The 19,596-nt window shown below is 42.1% G+C and overlaps 1 protein-coding gene across 10 annotated transcripts in view; it reads right to left on the minus strand.

Annotated features, from left to right (window-relative positions):
- Positions 1-19,596, minus strand: part of LOC121270011 (A-kinase anchor protein 13-like) — a 394,374-nt gene that overhangs the window by 264,517 nt on the left and 110,261 nt on the right. For 8 of the 10 annotated variants that reach the window (XM_041175277.1, XM_041175275.1, XM_041175276.1 and 5 more), the window contains one exon: positions 7,813-7,960. In XM_041175277.1, coding sequence (XP_041031211.1) covers positions 7,813-7,960 — 148 coding nt within the window. Of the gene's footprint in view, positions 1-2,047; positions 2,411-4,100; positions 4,152-7,812; positions 7,961-19,596 lie in introns of those variants that run through there. The other 2 variants (XM_041175282.1, XM_041175279.1) reach the window with 2 other exon arrangements.

A 19,596-nucleotide genomic window follows, 5' to 3' on the forward strand; every position in this document is an offset into this window, starting at 1 on the left:
GTTCTCGAAGGACTCAAGTCAGTTCATCAGGAGTTAGCGGTTTGTCCAGGCTCTCCAGTGTCCTGTTGTCTAAGACCTCCGTGATAGAGGACAGGAAGGACTGGGAGGCTGTGCTGTCTGTGGGCTTCATGTTATACAATCCGGCATAAAAGGATTTGCTGATGCTCAAAATGTCGGACTGCGATGACTTTACTGAGTCACCTTCCTCCTTCAGGCTGCTGATCACAGAGCTCTCTCTGTGTACCTTTTGGAAGAAGAAACCTGAGCCTGTCTCATTCTGCTCCACAGAGCAGACGCTGGGCCAGAAGATGATCTTGGAGGCCTCCGAGGCAAACAGCGAGGCTTGCTGGCTCTTCACCTCTTAGAGTTCCTCCTTGACATCGAACCCCATCGACTGCAGCTGGAGCAGGTTCTACTTCCTTTCTGGAGTCGGGACATTTCCCTCTGTTCCTTTCTAGCTTTCTGGATGCTTTTGAGGATGAAAAACCTCTTGATGTTTTCCTTGATCGCTTCCCACCAATGTGTCAGGGACTCAGAGGGGTTTCACGTTTCTCCAACCTTTGCAATCCCTCGAGTTCCCCAACATTCTCTGGGGTCAACAGTTGCACGTTCAGCTTCCATGTCCCCCTGCCAACCTTCTGGTCTTCCTGTAAGTGACAGCTTGATCAATTTGTCCTGTCCCCTTCAAAGATCTGTACATAGGAATCACCAGGTCACAGTTCCTGCACCCTCTTTAAAACTGTACCATTTCATTTATATTGCCTCTCTTCGTTCTTCCTCCCAAAATGCATTTTGAGGCAGAATGTTCTCGGGGTCTTTAATCAAGGGGCAATTCATTGAGTTTTAAGAGCACATTACAATTCCCAAAATCATGGGCTTACTCTCAAAGCTTTTGACTGCACATTTGAATATTGATCCTTTTTAGGTTCAACCTTAACCATTCTCAACCAGCATAATGGATTCAACACCTGGCAAAATGTTAAACACCATCTTGGATGGGTGGGCCGAATGGAATGCCAGGAAAGAACAGCACCACCAGCCTTTTCTTGGCATTTAACATTAAAATGACATATTTGCATTGAGAAACTGCATCCAACTAAAAAAAAAAGTTTTCTCAGGGCTCCAAATATTAACAAACTCAATGACTTCATCTGTTCCCCTGCCAGTGGGGAGCGATTTTCTTGCAGACAGCAAGAGCTGCTGCCAGATTCACTTCTGCTCTCGCGTGACTGAGGCCAGAAGTGTAAAAGGCAGAATCTCGTTAGCTAGAGTGCTGCTCTCTGCAAACTGCCACGATATGAAAGCACCCAACAATAGCAGCAGCAGAGACAACACTGCAAAGTGCGCACGCTGACAGATGGGATATAATTTCAGAGTTTAAACTTCATTGCTACAGCTTTGCTCTCTCTCATTCCGCTGTAACTGAGAGCAGCAGCAGCTGTAATAGTTAACATACAAGTATGAAACTCAATAACGTGTTGAGATCTGAGAGAAAGCAACAAAAGTGAAGCTCGCAGTTTTGGAAGATATCTCACTATTGCCCCATGCACCTGTGGAAAAAACTCCCACTAGATCTGAGAAAGCAACTTTCTGCTGCATTAAACAGGGACATTTAAAGTCAGGTGTTTTTTTAAAAATATTTCCAGTGATAAATTTCCATGTTTTTGGATGGTGGTGGAGATGAATCAGTAAATACCAATATCTGCCCAAAATGTAGCATAATTTTCTGACCACAACTCAGGTCCAGGGATGCACAAGAGTCATGTCTAATGCCCAGGATACACATTGATGAGTCTCAACAACAAATATACTGCATAAGTACAATCACAATATACTGTTATAAGCACATACGGCAACATTATATTTTATAAGCTATTCCATTTTTCTACTTTTGAACCTATGTATGGCTTTAAATACATTGGATTTAAAAAAAAATGATGCTTTGATACAAGGGTGATCATGAGATACTTAAACCATTAGCTTCAGCCATCAAATATTCTGCCGTGCACTACCCATTCACACGTACCATCAAAGTAGCTTACTGTACCTTGCCGTTGATGGTGTTTGGTGGCCGTTAAACTCATTACTTTTTGGAGATGCTGTTGAGTCCTACAAACATGCTATATCTGATTGGTGCAAATAATAGCTGCCACTTAGCTTCTTTGTAGCCCAGTGTTGTAAGAATGTCCAAGTTGCTACTATTGATAATAGAGTTGAACGGCAGACACTTGTTGGGTGGAAACCCTAAGTTTATTTACCATGTACTCAGCAGCAACTTCGTGTGCTTTCAACTCCAACTTTATCTCTGCATTGTCTGCTGAGATAGCTCGGGCTACTCTCTTATTGGTTACTACAGATCATGTGATCTTTTCTAACAAGCATTTTTCTTAAAGGTACATTACACACTAAATAAAACCATAATTACTACATTCTTGCCCCTTTAACTCGGCTATACATATTATATTTACAAGTACATACTTTTCAAGACAACAAAATATTTTACACTGCGTAAGGAATTTACAAGTTCAGTCTTTCAAGTGGTTTCCTGGCACATGTGGAACGCCGCAGCTCCACAACTTCAGATTCTTTGTCAGGAGCCTCCTTTTCCGGTGTTGCCTGAACATCAGGTGCTTCAGTGGGCACGTGCAATTCTGTATCCTCAACTCTTACAGAAACATCAGCCATGTCTGTCCTGGGTTGAGTATTCTCAACAAGAAACACAGAACCAGCCGTGATCACTGGTAGAACCAAATCTTGGTGATTTCTCTCTCTCTTCTTTAAATGGTCCACATGTTTCCAGATGATCCGGCCTTCCACCTCCATGTAGTAAGACAGAGGTCCAGTCACCGCACTTATTTCGCCCGGTAACCACTTTGTTTATAGTTTGGCAGCTGTTTCTTCTAAACTTAATTGATGTTCACCATTTTTCAGCTACCTGAAGGTATGTTCTCCAATTACTATAATGGAAGCTCCCATGTCCACTTCCATTCTAACAGGTTTGCCATTTACTTTCACTGTGACAAATATTGGTTCTGTCTTTCCAACTTTTGGATCAGACAAATGTCTGAATTTAAACAAAAATAGCTGGAAAAGCTCAGCAGGTCTGACAGCATCTGTGGAGAGGAATACAGAGTTAACATTTACAGCATCTCTCCATAGATGCTATCAGACCTGTTGAGCTTTTCCAGCTGTTTTTGTTTCAAATGTCTGATTTTGTTGTTTCAGGCTCTTCCACATTGTAGATTTCATTGGGTTTCTTCTTTTGTTTACAAGCCTGCTTGCATCTTTCCTTGCACTGCCTCATTATATCCATTTCTGTGACAATAGTAGCATTCGATTTTTTAAACTGTCAATCACTTAAAAGACTGCTTGTTTCCACCTCTATTAAAAATATTCTTTGATTTTGCTAAGATATTTTTCTTTAATCTTCGGCTAACGAGGACCGTTTCCTGCTTCTTGGCGGGAGACTTGCATTTTCATGCCTTTTTCGGCTGGGGTTTCCCACCTGCTGTGGAGGACACGCAATTTGCGTGCCCTGTATGACTTCTGAATCTCTTACTGCATTTTCCATAGCCAGCGCTATCTCTAGCACCTTCTTGAAATCCAAATTCACTTAGAACAATAATCTTTTCTGAATAGTGTCCTCATTCACACCAAACACCAAATGATCTCTGTGCATGTCGTTTACAGACATACCAAGTTCACAAGGTTCCATCAGCTGCTTCAAATTTGCCATGTAGCATGCAACTGTCTCACCCGGTGCTCTGTTTCATGAATTAAACCTGAATCTTTGCATCACGATTGAAGGCTTTGGTTGATAATGATCCTTCATGCGTTCTAACAATTCATCAAAATTTTTCGAATCTGGGGCACTAGGTGCCATTAAATTTCGAATCAAGCTATAGGTGTTACTCCCACAAGTGCTTAAGAGGGTCGCTTGCCTCTTCTCTTCCCCTGTAATCTCATTCACTTGAAAAAAAAAACACGTTCTATCTATTGAGAGTAATCGTCTGTGGTTGGTTCAAAAGGATCAATTCTCCCAAATTGTGGCATTTTAGGAGGGGATAATTTCTTCACTTCTAACGGAGCTTGCTACTTACAATCACTGGGCGAAGTACAGTGCCGATTTCTTACTAACTTGATTTCTTCTGTTCAATTCTGTTTTATCCTCATCGCCAGTTTGCTGTAAGGGTGTCCGAGTTGCTGCTATTGATAATAGAGTTCAACTTAAGACACTTCTTGGGTGGAACCTCTAAGTTTATTTACAATGTACTCAGCAGCAACTACACGTGTGCTTTCAACTCCAACTCGTAACTGTATCTCTGCCCGATCTGCTGAGGTAGCCCAGGCTACTCTCCTATTGGTTACTACAGATCACGTGATCTTTCATAACAAGAATTATTCGTAAAGGTACATTGCACACTGAGTAAAACCATAATTACCACACCTAGTAATTGGATGTCAGTTTTCTTGAGCTTCAGTGATGTTGAGAATTAAAGAGACTATTTTTCTTAATTTTCTGTGAATTTGCCCATTTTTTGGGTTCTAAATCAAAAAAGCTGATTACACCAATAGGAGAATGCAGTTAAAGCCCATTTAGAAACCTACTGAAAGAACAGAAGTTAGAAAAATATGAAAATGGAATTTCTTGGATCAGTCCCCAGTCTGTGCTGAGCTGGCTTACAGATACCTTCTTGGGGGTGGGGGTGTGTGGTGTTAATAGCTCAGTGCACCTTGGGGAGGGACAGCCAAAAGACAGGTAAAGTTTCTTTGTTTGATCATCATCCAGTGACTCAAACTGTAAAGTGTGTTTGGGTATCAGTGAATGGCAGGATTGGGCTCTGTCCTCATGGCTTCATGACTATTCACCCTGCCAACACTCGTGTTCTAAGCTCTTGGGTGAGGTACCAGATGTGGGATTGTTCCTCAATCCAAACTTGTGAATGCAGCAAGTTACTCAGAGTCAGTACTTCCATGCAAACGCACAGTTTAAATAAAAACACTTACACTGCTCAGATAAGGACCAATGGATATTTGAAGGGAAATGGCTCTGGATAGACAGAAGCTGATAAACAGTTCAAGCTACCTATCTAACGACTAACAGCCCACGTTCCTGTGCTGGCAGAAACTTGGATCTGCCTTCCTCAATGAAAAGGCAGTGTGTCAGCTCTGTGTTAGGATACAAAGTGCAGGCTCTAAAGAGAATCAAACATACAGAGTGTAAAGACAGACAGGGAGGAGGTGACAGCTGACATTACCCATCTTGATCCACTCTCAGCATTTATGATTAAGATATTCTATTAAAACTAGCTATCGCTAGAGAATTAGCCACTGAAATACTTCTGCATATTTATTTTATAACGCTCCTTTGAAAGAAATCTATTATGCAACATAAGCAAAAATAACTTGGACCTTTTTGTCACTCCATGAAACAATGTTTACTGTTTTTGTTAAATATCACCCAAAGACATTCATGCACCCACCTGTAACTCAAGCTTCCAAATGAGCTAGACAGAGAAGGCAGCTGACTCACTGTCAATTAAGACCTTCAAAATGACCTGGACCAGCATCATGTGAGAAAGGACGATTGGGGGTTATAGATCATGTCAGGACAATATAATCATTTTCATAATGTCATTGGGATTTATTGTAGAGTGATACTGGGGTGTGTGGGCTGTGGGAGCTGTGTGCGGGTGGGGTATGTGCATGCGTGCGCTTTGATGTAAGAAGAGAAGCTAGATTTGAAATGCTAAGTAGGTCAACATGGGTGAAGTTTTAGAATGTGAGATGTGAAGGGAACATTTCCATTTTTAAATAAACCAGAGTAGCCTGAATTCAAAAGAGGGGGTGAAATGTTTCACCTAGCCAGAAGTTAAGAAACAGTGTGTTTATTTTTCCCAAGGGTTACTAGTAAAATTAGTACTATGATAGATTTTTATTATTAGAGAGGTAAAGCCCAAAGACGTAGTGAAACAATGGGAATTTGCATTCAAAGGGGAAAATATGTATAAAGGAGAGAAGACTGTGTGTAAGGGCAGGCATTTTTAAGATCTAACACAAGTGTGAAAAGCCTCCAGCATCTAAACCTCAAGCTGCTGTCTACGAAGAACTGAAGCGGAGAAAAACTCACCTTGAATTCGACTGTTCAGGGTATTGTGCTAACTTTGCCTGGGTCTTTTAAAATCTGTGTGTTTTCTGTTGCCTTAACGGAGGTATAACTGGGAGTTAGATTAATCAGGGGAGTAGTAATTTGTAGACTTGTGAATGTGCTTAAAATTCTTTTATGAATAAATGCTTTAAGTTAGTTTTGGTGGACTTATTACGACTGAATTCAAGGTAAGCATTGAGATAAATCTACAAATTGCAAAACAGTTGATTCAAGTTTCCCTCTGGGATTTGAGCAGCTCAGCATTTACCATCAGCTGTGCCGTAACAATCAATGCTTGATTTTCTTTTTGAGGGTGGGTAAAGAAACAAAATGTTTTACAGAATAGGACCAACAAGCAGCGAGTATGGGGCATACATTAGAGTAAACGTTCCTTACATGACAAAAGTGACTGCACTTCAAAAATACTTAAGCATTTTTTCTTTATTCATTCATAGAATGTGGGCATCACACACATGGCCCTCATTTACTGCCCATCCCCAACTGCCCTTGAACTGAGTGGCTTGCTAAGCCGTTTCAAAGGGCAGCTAAGAGTCAACCATATTGTTGTGATCTGGAGTCACATGTATGCCAGACCAGGTAAGAATGACAGATTTCCTTCCCTAAAAGGACATTAGTAAACCTGATGGATTTTTACAACAATTGATAATACTTTCATGGTCACCATTACTGAAACTAGTTTTGAATTCCAGAATTATTAACAATTTAAATTCCACTAGCTGCCATGTTGGGATTTGAACCCATTTCCCTACAGCATTAGCCTGTGCCTTTGGATTACTAGTCCAGTGACGTTATCACTATGCCACTGACTCCCCAGAGACTTCATTGGCTGGAAAGTGCTTTAGAACATCCCCAGGTTGTGAAGGGCACTGTATAAAATGCAAGTCTCCCTTAAGCATCCGTAAACTCCGGATAGAGTGACCTGATGAGCCGCTTGTCCCTTTTTTGCTCCAGATTTTGTGTAATTCTGTTCTTAAAACAAAGTGCCGACCAAGCTAAATGTTTTCTTTATGCTGGAGAAGATTTTCAGGATCTTCCAGGCTGCAAGGGGCACAGCAACTACCTCCATGGTTAGATACACTACACCCATCACTTACTAAAACTCGGCAAGGTAAAAAGAACCATAATCACCCCTCCCTTTTCCAAACAGCTCATGTAATTAGGCACAATTTGCTAACAAACTAAAAATAGGGAACATCAGGGAGGGGTAGACAATCAGTCATGAATTAATTATGTGACAGGATGAACAGGATGGGGAGAGGCTCCTTGGCAAGAAAATAAGGTCACAGCTCAAACCTAGTTGACATCATCAGGAACACAGAAACAGTCTGAGGATCGCCCATTTAACACTGTTTAGGATGATCTCAGTGAAGAGTAGCCTATTATATAGAAATTCATTTGGGAATACATCATTTCCTCATTCCATAATACACTGAATGTACAGAGCACTGACACACTGTGTAGCAGCTTTGAAGCAGGGTCAATTAAACAATATGAAGTATGTTATGCCTCACAAATGAAACACAATGTCACTGACAATTTAACATCCTCTGTGCGTGTGTGTTTGAATTACTTCATTTTCTGCTTGCGTGTAAAATGGCAATCGAGGAGGGAGAAGAAAAAAGAGCCAGGGTACTCTCACTTACCAGGAGTGACAGTCTGCAATGTATTCTGGTCTATCCTGTGTGTGCTGGTTAAATGGTGTTGGCTGGAACCAGAGAACACCAGGTAGTGGGCTACATCCTCTTCGATTGTGTGCTCATCATCCAAGAGCACAGAGAGAACAGACTCCCCCTTTGGAAAGAAAAGACAAGGTTTCATTAGAAACAGGGTTGAAAACTAAACATGGAGTTCAACGACACTGCAGGCTGTAAAGAAGAGTCATGCGGACTCGAAACATTAACTCTGTTTCTCTCTCCACAGATGCTCCCAAACTTGCTGAGTCTTTCCAGCATTTTGTGTTTTTGTTTCAGGTTTCCAGCATCCGCAGTATTTTGCTTTTATGCTTTTATAGGTTTGTGATCAGCTGGTAGGTTTGGGCAGTTGAGTAGCTTTTCCATGAATATTTATAACTATTTTTCTTGCTTGTTCAAAAATAAATTGACTATGAATTAAGCTTAAAACACGATTTAACACTACATTTTACTGAAGTCTCTCCTTCAAACTTAACATTTTTTCTGCATTAAACTGCAAACTAACCTCTAAGACCTAAAGGCTAAACAGGTTTGCATGAAGAAGATTAAAACATCATTTTGAGTAATCTGACCCATTATCCACTCAAAATCGGGGCTTCGACTGAAACCACTAAAATACACACATCCAGATTAATTTTAGCACTGAGTAAGTTTATCACCAACTCAGACCTGAATCCCTGTTGTTAACTAGAGCTGTACAAAGGGTTCTTATCTGGTTGAAACGTGAACTCGTCAGAACCATTCCAAAGCCATTACAATGCAATCAAAGGACAGAAATCAAAGCGTCAATAGGTTTCTGTATCCTTACAAATACTTTAATCCTATTGTACCTTGAAAGCAAGGGCTTCTACTACACTAGATAAGACATTTTCCTGCAATTTCCTTGAAGCTCTAGCTAGGGCCTCATTTTATAGGTACCAGCTACTCTCCTGACCTGTACCTGACCCAAGCAACCATTGCACATGTATGAGCAGATTGTTTAAACGGTGGTCGAAACTGTCCACATCGAATATCAATACATTACACTTGCATTAGTCGTGGCTCAGTGGTAAAGATTCTCAGCACTAAGAAGGTGTTTGTTCAAGTCCTACTCAAATGTCTTGAGCACATAATCCAGGATGACACTCCAAGGCCTTGCTGAGTGAATGCTGTGCTGTCAGAGGTGCTGCCGTTTGGATGAGTCGCTAAACCAAGGTCCCACCTGCCTTCTTAGGTGGATGTGAAAGATCCCATGACTCTAATTCAAAGAAGAGCAAGGTAGTTCTCCCCAGTGGCCTGGTCAACTAACATCATTAAAACAGCAGGGTGTAGAGGTTTGTGTAAATTGGCTACTGTGCTTCCTACATTACAACAGTGTCTACACTTTCAGTACTTCATTGGCTATAAAGTGAGTTTCGACAACCTTGGGTCACAAAAGCCGGTATCCAAATACAATTTAGTTCTTCTTTAAAAAAAACTGACAGGGATTACTGTGATCATAAGTGGGGACCACAATGGGTTTTCGTCTCCCAAGCCTAGGGTGTTGAAGCCAATTGTAGTGCTCCTGGTGCTGCCTAGGTCAAAGTCAAGGTCAGTTCACAATGCACAGACCAGGAATCAAATCTGGTGTCATACCTGATCTGTCGGCTTCAGTATCAGACTAGGCAGGGCACTTGCCAATCAAGGGACCATACCTGAGCAGTTACTAAATTTTATTAGCAAAAGCAGTTGGGCAACACAGTCCTAAAGGCTTTAGAGAGGGTGCTGAAAGGATTTACAGAAATGGAACCAGGGACAAGGACTGATTGGAGAAGCTGGGGCTATTTTCTTTAAAGAGAAATTGTGAAGAGATTTGACAGAGGTATTCAAAACCATGAGAAATCTAGAGAGTAGATATAGATAGAAACTGTTCTCATTGATTGAGGGGTCATGAGTCAGAGGGCACCGATTTAAGGTAAATGGCAAAAGAACCCCCAAAGGCAACATGAGGAAAAACCTTTCTTGTACAGCGAGTGGTTAGGACCCAGAATGCATTACCTGAGGGTGTGGTGGACACGCATTCAATCGTGCCTTTCTCAAGGGAATTGGATAAGAGCCTGAAGAGAAAAATTGCAGGGCCACAGGGAAGGGACTGGGTAGTGGATCTAGCTGCAGAGAGCTGGAAAGGCAATGACATGCTGAATGGTCCTCTTCTGTGCTGTAACCATTCTATGATTCTATTCATATGAACAGGTGTATACGTGGTGATGCTGATTGCAGAGACTCAGAAAATGTCCCTTACCCAGTCCGACATCCTCAATCCCCATCAACCAGGCCAGATAATTAAATTCTCTTGATATTGCCAATCAGATTTATTTATAGTCTATGCATTCCACGTGGATTCCAACTAAAATTCCACCCCATTTATAGACCACCATTTACAGGCTACTCATTGCAGCTCTTCACTCTGAAGCTTATCAATGGTTTGGTGTATTTCCATTAAACAAGTTTCCATTGCACGAATGATATAGCCAGAAATATGTCAGGCCTCTGAGTACACCTCCTGACATTCCCATCACCAACCAGAAACTCAGAACTAACTGGATGCCAGCTGCCCTGATAGCTCCATCAGTATAGGCAATGTGCAACTGTATCATACTGACCACAAGGCGCCTCAATTGATTCCCAATCTGCACTCAATTTAACTGATCCCTGGCTGGGGAGAAGGGATATTACAGCTGGCATCAACATTCCTGAGCTGGGGAGTGAGATGAAAGGCTTCAAACTGAGTCAACCACAATAGGAAGACCAGACTGCATTTAAAAGAGCATCAGCAGCAAGGTCTTTTATAGCTGGCAAGCCTGTCAGTAGTTACTGTCCAAGGCCACGATGAAGCTTGGGCATTTATTAGGTCCAGGAGCCTATGGAACCAAAGGCTCAGAGCTTTCAACACTAAGGGGAGAAATTTAAAAAGGGAAAAAAAACACTTGACAAAAATGAATCTCAAATGACCGACAGTGTACTTTGGCAGTGACACATATCAGGGAGTGTTTGATTTGAGCCAGGACACAACTTGACATTCAATATCACTACTGAGGAAAGCTGTTAAGACACAGCAGGGTAGGTATTCAAGTGGTTTACTATGATTGGCCACTCTATACATTTAATCTTCAAAACTTATCAATGAATAAAACAAGTTAAAAAGCCTATCCTTTCATTCATTTCAAGGCTGAATGTTTTTCTAACCCTTCCTCAGAATTCAATCCTCTGACAACAAGGCTCAGCTTCATGACCCTCTCTGCCTGATTTCTAAAGCTTGGAGATTACAGCCGTGGGAATAACTTAACAGCACTAGAACAGGCCACATGCGTGCCAGGCAACAACTGGACCATAGACGGCACTGCTGCCATGTCTGGTGGACATCTGCACATCTCATGTGGGCAAGGGCCATATTCCAGGTCAAAGAAAAAGAAGTAGGCATGTTATAAAATAATAAAACAAGTTCAATTTATTCAACAGCACTTTGAGTTGTTTTGGTGTAAGTTGTGTCATTTGTAAGGTTTCACTTCCTCCTCAAATCAACCATTCTTCGACGAAATGGAGCCAGTTTGGTTGTGGTTTGGCTGCAATTCAAAGCTTTCTCAACTTTTTTCAAAATTATTTTCAAAATGTTGAATTAATTTCACCCTTCCCTGTATTGTCCAATTCTCTGTAGCCAAAGGCAGTTCTTGGAGTACAGTGACTACTCACATGGTGTGTGGGTATCCGAATCAGGTATGGCAGCAATATCCTCTATGATCAAACTGCCCATTCACACTCTGTCCAGACTGATCCCTGTAGGATGGCTTAAATTATTCACAAAGGAGCATCATCCAAGCTCTGGAAATGATGCAGGGAAAGACTATGATTGGAATTTAATGGGACCTTCGGGACCTTGGGTGGTGGATGGGACTAGAGAATTGGGAGGGAAGGTTGGGATTTGTGGGGGGAGAGGTGGGGGTTGGACTGCCCATTGCCTTTCTGATGCTGTGGGTCTCTCTTAGCAGTGGAAAAGGTGGAGTGGCCTTCCCACCCAGAGGCCAACTGAAGCCCTTAAGAAGCCAACGAAGGGCCACTTAAGGGTTTCTTCCCACTGCCTCTGGCATTCCATCAGTGGTGGGGGGGAAGAGGTCAAGGATGAAGGCAAGGGCGGGGACGTTGAGGGGTGATGTGGGCCTCCATCATAGGACAATCCTAACCCCACTTCCCTTGTCCCAAGGTGTCATCCATAACACTGCTCCAGACCAGGTGCAGTCCCAGCAGTGCCCACTGGTTCCAGGTGGCGCTGCTGAGACTGAAGAGCAGCTGACCCACCCACTGACCTAAAGCTCTTGGAGGAGTGATAGCTGCCCTTAAAGGGATGGGAGCCTCGATGCCTAACAGTAAACTGCCTGATGGGTGCAGATATGCATCAGGGCTCCTGGAAACAGCCGAGGTGGGGTTTGCTTTCCCACTTGCATTTGGGGCCAACACCACTGGCATTAAATTCGGCCCAATGAATCTGACTCTTATTGTTCGAGAACTGAGTTATCACAAAATATAAGAAAACTTTCAACCTTGAAAGAAGATGGATGGAAAGGAACATAATAAACTTACACCACATACTAAATCAGGGCACAAGAAATAGGAGAAGGCCATACAGCCCCTCAGGCCTGCTGAACTGTTCATTAAGATCATGGCTGATCTGCTACCTTAATTCCGCTTTCCTGCCCTATTTCCTTAGTGTCCAAAAACCTATCGATCTCAGTAATGAATATACCCAATGACTGAACATCTGCAACCCTCTGTGGCACAAAATTCCTAAGATTCACAAACCTTTGAGTGAATCTCATTCCTAAATAGCCAACTCTTTATCCCAAGTTTCATGTCTTAGGTAAATGAGTTCATTGATCAACTGAACTCTAACTGCACACCTTCCCATGTTCTCCTCAATTATTGCTTGCAATCAGTATTGGGGAGAGGCCGATGTTAGCATAAAGAGTGGTGGTTTATTGAGACAAAGGGCAAAGCACCAGGTCATACGTACTCACTCAAACCTCCAGTACTAGACTTACAATTCCCAGTTGCCTGTGCTGTACAGTGATTTGTCAGTGCTGTCACATGATTTATACACCTGCATTCTCTTAAAGGGACAGGGTGCCTCACTTTACCACATCAAGATGTGACCCCCCTAATTCTTAATTCTTCACCCAGTGAAAACAACCTCTCAGTTTCTAAGATGGAATAGAAAAGAACAGTCCTGAGCACAAATTCAAAGTACAACTGCAGGTCAGGAAGCTATAAGTACAAGCTGGAAAAAGATAAATTCAGGCCTGATGTCAGGAGTCACTTGTTCAATATCCTAAGCAGTAGGCCATCGATACATTCGATGCAAAAACTCAGGAATCACTCATTCAAAAGACAGTTAATGCAGTGATGGAGAGACTGCAGGTTTCTACAGAAGGATGGACTGAAAGGGCTCAATGGCTTCCCTCATCTATAACATTCAACATTACATTGTTTAACAACAAGGCATGTCACAGAATCAAGGAGCTACTTCCACCTCTATCATTGAAATCCAAAAACCATGAAACCCAAATTCAAGTATAGATTCTGAAGTATTTGAAGAGGGATCAAGAATCCAGCCGAATATCTGAAAAGTGATCTTAGGGCTTGGGATAGACACAGTGACCAGACATTACTAGGAACTTACTGTATCACAGAATCAGGTTCACCTGAAAAACTCTTCAGACAAAAGACATTACATTTGTGAATATTTTGCATCTGTGAAGTATCCTCAATTTTATGATTACTGAGGTGAGAGATGTTAGTGTTAAAGTGGTGCACTTTCAATTTTTGGCACCTCGTTTAAGTTATGCGCTTTGTTTTGGCCACAGCAGTCTATCAAGCTGCTCAACATTATCCACACTGGGCTATTGAGTAATCTGCACAGGCAGAATTTCTACTTGTCTAATGTTGCACACCATTTACTAAGAATCTAAGGGCAATCTGACAGAAGCCAATGCCTAGGGGCCTCTAAGTATGCAGAGGGATACTGCTAGAATGTAGGTAGCTTACCTGCACATTGCACTAGTAAGGTCTCTGTTGCTTGTCCAATCAACACAACAATGCGCCGGGTTGAAGGATTAGCTGTGTGGGAATTATTCTAGCTCCCAGTAATAAAGGTCCGTTAGTGAACCAGACCTTTGGTCAACTGTCAACAGTACTCTGTTGAGTATTGTGAACCTGCCGGTGAGTTTTCAATGGATTCTAATCTTCCCTCCCTCGGCACACTATCTGGAATATCAACTCCTTTCTCCCCTCCTCCTTCTACGAGGTGGTCACTAAGTTACCAACATCAACCGCTCAACAGCACAAGTTCCACGCAGAGGACAGTTCTCTCTATCCTACCCTCTGAAACATAATTCCAGATGTCAAAAGAGTACTTCAACTACAGTAGTCAAACATTTTTCTACTTCCCATATCAACTATTCTCTGGTGGCTGAATCACCTTGTCAATTTACAGAATCACACCGTGCAGAAGAGACCTTTCAGCCCATCAAGTCTGCACCGTCACATGTGAAACACCTGACCTACCTACTAATCCCATTTACCAGCACTTGGCCCATAGCCTTGAATGTTATGATGTGCCAAGTGCTCATCCAAGTACTTTTTAAAAGATGTGAGGAACCCACCTCCACCACCCTCCCAGGCAGCGCATTCCAGACCGTCACCATCCTCTGGGTATAAAAGTTTTCCTCACATCCCCCCTAAACCTCCTGCCCCTCACCTTGAACTTATGCCCCCTTGTGACTGACCCTTCAACTAAGGGGAACAGCGGCTCCCTATCCATCATGTCCATGCCCCTCATAATCTTGTACACCTTGATCAGGTCGTCCCTCAGTCTTCTCTGCTCCAACAAAAACAACCCAAGTCTATCCAACCTCTCTTCATAACTTAAATGTTTCATCCCAGGCAACATCTTGGTGAATCTCCTCTGTACCCCCTCCAGTGCAATCACATCCTTCCTATAGTGTGACGACCTGGTCTGCACTCAGTACTCCAGCTGTGGCCTCACCAAGGTTCTATACAACTCCAACATGACCTCCCTACTTTTGTAATCTATGCCTCGATTGATAAAGGCAAGTGTCCCATATGCCTTTTTCACCAACCCACTAACATGCCCTCTGCCTTCAGAGATCTATGGACACACACGCCAAGGTCCTTTTGTTCCTCAGAACTTCCTAGTGTCATGTCGTTACTCCTTCCAAAGTGTATCACCTCACACTTCAGGATGAAACTCCATCTGTCACTTAACTGCCCATTTGACCATCCCGTCTATATCTTCCTGCCCAAGACACTCAACCTCACTGTTAACCACCCGGCTAATCTTTGTGTCATCCGCAAATTTACTAATCAAGCACTGAATGAGGGAGCAGTGTTGGTGCTATGTGCCCATGGAGCCAGATTGAAACTTCTCAAGCTCACTTCACAATGGACCACAACAGCAGAAGCAGAACTAAATATAAAGAGTTGGCCAGGGAGCACATGAGGGATTGAGGGGGGGGAGAAACACATTCCTACAATTCCTCTCCTCCCCCAGTGGTGACAAGTGACTTTGCAGCCAGCAGATAGAGGAGCCTTTCATTGTATCACACAGGGGTCGGCTCTGGTCACCTGTCTCCCTGTCCGGGCCCAAATGGACAAACAGCGTGCAGCAACCACTGGCACACTTGATGCCTTCTGCAACCTGTAAGATCCACACAATATAAAAAGGTGATAATTGACACCCACAATCACAATATGATTTAATTATTTATGCAATGCTACTGTATTCTCTATAGCTACTATTGTTTGTTTCACATTTCTGGTGGCCTAGGCCACTTGCCTTAATAGTTTTTGTTCTTGTCTGTTGATCCTGAGCAACTCGCCATCGTCTCTACCGACATTCAAGAAAGCCCCAGAAATGAAATGCCAGTGGGTTAACAATATTTCTCTTCTCTCCCAGTTGGATATCTCTACATCCATCAAGCACGAAAGAGGAGACACAGTATCTGTTCACAGGCTGCTGCAAATACCACTCAAAAACCAACCCCTCAAAAGCTCCTGAGATTAAACATGTGGTGACTTTCCCTTAGTTTTCCTTCTCTGTCTGTTGCAAAGAGCTTGATCTCCAGTCAGTAACATAGCTAAACCTAATAGCTCAAATAGGAAAATGCAGATACATACTCACATCCTTCCATACCCTGTGGTAAAAAATCCAAAAATAAAGCCTTTCATATTACCCCTGTGGTGCTACATGGCGATGCTACAATGCTATGTATAGACACCTCAGAAAGTAAAAAGTCAAAAAAAAAAGTAAAATTGTCCAATTGTCCTTTACAAATAGAAAGCCATAGAAAATTAGTCATTCCAGTTTTTTTTCTGATTGAAACCATCAAAACTTAAATTTAAAATTTTGAAGCCATCATCTCTGGCCCACAGCATCTAGAACGCATCAACAGACCATCCAACTTGTACAAGCTCCTGCAATACGGGTTACCCAGACAAAAAAAAAAACAGAGGTTAATTTTTCCTTTTCTCTATGACTCCAAATTTCCCACAGCACGAACATCCAAGCCGCTGGTGTTCAAGGGTTGTTTAACTGTGTGGCATGAAGCTTCATGAGTCACACAAAAAGTTTAATCTCTGCTTCCATTAATTTGCATTTATCTCAAGCTGCTGATAGAGAGATCCTGGCACGCCCATTTCAGACTTAACCATTTATGAGGCAAAAGGAACCAAGAACTGCACTTCCAAAGATTCAAAGCCACAGAACTTAAACAGAAGAAAGCAGAGAGTAAAAATTATAAGCACAGATAGGGCCAAGTTACTTTGGCTTCATGGACTGCCTTGCCAGTACTGACAGGCCACACTTGAATGTCCTAATCTGAAACAAACATGTCAAAATAACCTAAAAAAAAATGATATGCTGAGATCTTACTTGATTTTACTACTTTTCTATATTTTATAAATGGAAAATATCAATAAAATTCAGAAATTATAACAAGATAGTTTAAAGCACCTCCCAAAAAGTAGCAGCACAGAAAACCAGACACACCGATAATGCAGTGATGTTCAGAAATTTTGAAAATACATTGGTTCCATAGCCTTGGTATTAAACTAATAAATCTAATGATGTAATACTCGCCAGGAAGAGAAGTGAAACCATTTTTATTTTTGTGAAGGATCCAAGTGCACTTTTTCCCCTCCCCTAAAGAAAAGCAGAGAGTTCTCCCAGTGGTCTGACCAACAGTCACCAATACTGCGGCATCTTGCTGTGTGCTATACAGCTGCCAGATTTGGCAACATAACGGCTGTGACTATACTTCCCAAAGTTCGTTCAGTCTTTAGGGATGTCATAAGGTTGTGAAAGGCGCTCTGTAAATGGAAGCACTCTCTCTTTTTCCTAAATGCAATCACACTTTCTGCTGCAGCAAAATAGCAAAATTTATTACTCGTCAACAGTTACACCATCCTTAACCAGGCAAAAAAAAAATCCAAAAATAAAGCCTTTCATGGGAAGCCATTGAGTGTAGATTTAGTTGAAGTGAAAGCACAAATGAATATCTATTCGCCCTGAGCATAGACTGAAAGAAGAACATTGAAAATAACTGATGGCAGCATCAGCTATAGGTGTCCCTGCATTTCTGTGTCAGCCAAACCAGAGAAGATACAACTCTGATTCATCAGCACAATGGTCTCTCTTTCTCTCTCTGCCTCATGAACACAAACGCAATTTCCTTTTGTTTCTCTGTGTTGTTACAGACTATCTCACTGCACATCAGAATCAATGCCTGACTGCAAAGATGTTAAGTCAGTCAGGAATAGATAACGGACACTCAGCTGGGTGAACACAAATACTAAATTGCTAAAACCTTCAGATAAGAAAGACTTGCATTTACACAGTGGCTTTTCACAACCCCAGGTATCTGAAAACGCTATGCAGCCAGTCAAGAGCTTTTGAAGCATAGTCAAAATGTAGGAAACATGGCAGCCAATTTACACATAGCAAGTTCCCACCAACAGCAAATGTGACAGTGACCAGGTAATCTATTTTTGTGATGTTGATTGAGGGATAAATATTAGCCAGGACATCTGGGATAGCTTGACTATTATTGTTTGAAATAGTGTCATGGGATCTTTTATGTCCACCTAATAGGGCAGATGAGGCTTCAGTTTTACACCTCATTCGAAAGAAAGCATCTCCCTTAGTACTGAGGGAGTGCAGCACTAACACTGGAGGTGCAGCCTTCATTTTTGCACGCAAGTCTTGGAATGAGACTTGAACCCAGAACTTTGTGACTTAAGAGCCAAGAGTGCTACCAACTGAGCCACAGCTGACGCTTGGGAATGTCGTAGGTTTAAATATCTTATATGAGTACATGATTTAGTGGATACAAAATGATCCATGTAAAATAAACAACTCAATTTTTAAAGGAAAAAGAATCAAAGGTTTTTTCCAAAGGACTTCAAAAATGCACAGAAATGATGCAAGTTATTGAATCCATATTTGCTTATCAACCATTTAAGGCAACTGTGGAAGATGGATATGTTGAAAGTTCCATTAAGAAGCAGGTTCTGCTTCAAGGAGTTCCCAACAGACTAGCAATGATATGAGACAGCTGCTGGGTCCACTTGCATGAAATTGTGCCATATAAAGTGTCAAAACATGAAGGTCATCAACTGAGGCTCAACAAGTGTTGAATATTGCTTCCAAAAATACTTGTGCCATGTAGGGACTCACTGTAAAATAGTGTTGGCTCTGTCATAGAACAGTTTCAAGAAGTAACTGCTTTTACACTTCAAGTGGCTGCATAGATCAAGTTTATATGCACCCATTAAATGCCAAATGGGATTTTTTTTCACAAGTTGAGAAACCATAATGAAGGGTTAAGTGCTCACAGGGCAGACCTCAAAGTTGAAAAAAGTAGAAGTGGGAGGTGAAGTGCGAGTGACTGTTCTTGACAGCAAGCCAACATTTGACTTGTGGCTTTAGCAAAATTGAATATATCAATGGGAATCAAGGAGAAATCTCTCCACAGGTTGGAGTCGTAGCTAGTACGAAGGAAGATGGTTGTGATTGTTGGAGGCCAATCCGCTCTGCCCCAGGGCAACACTGCAGTGTCCTAGTCACAACCATTTTCAGTTACTTCTGCTTTCCCTCCAAAATAAGGTCAGAAGTGGGGATGTTCACCGATGACTTCTGTGTTGAGTACCAATCACAACTTCTTAGAACCTAAAGCTATCTGTGCCTAAATGGAGCAAAACCTAGACAGCATTTAGGCTTGTGTTGATAAGTGACAAGTAACAGTCATGCCAAACAAATGCCAGGCAATGATCAACTCCAAAAGAAAGGTTCTAATCACCTTCTTTTGACCTTCAAAAATATAATTATCATTGAATCCCTCACCATCAACATCCTGAGATTTGCCGTTGAACAGAAACTTAACTGGACCAACCATGTGAATACTGTGGCTACAAAAGCAAGTCAGAGGCTTGGAATTCTGTAGGAGGTAACCCACCTCTTGACTCGCCAAAGCCTGTCCACCATCTGCAAGGCACAAGTCAGGATTGTGCCTCCCCGCTTGCCTGGGATGAGTGCAGCCCCAGCAATTCTCAAGAAGCTCAAAAACATGCAGGACAAAGCAGCCCGCTTGGTCAGCGCCACATCTATCACCTTAAACGTTCACTCTCTTTACCACTGGTGCACAGTGGCAG

This window comes from Carcharodon carcharias, chromosome 26 (genome assembly GCF_017639515.1).
Source record: "Carcharodon carcharias isolate sCarCar2 chromosome 26, sCarCar2.pri, whole genome shotgun sequence".
NCBI classification, from domain to species: Eukaryota; Metazoa; Chordata; class Chondrichthyes; order Lamniformes; family Lamnidae; genus Carcharodon; species Carcharodon carcharias.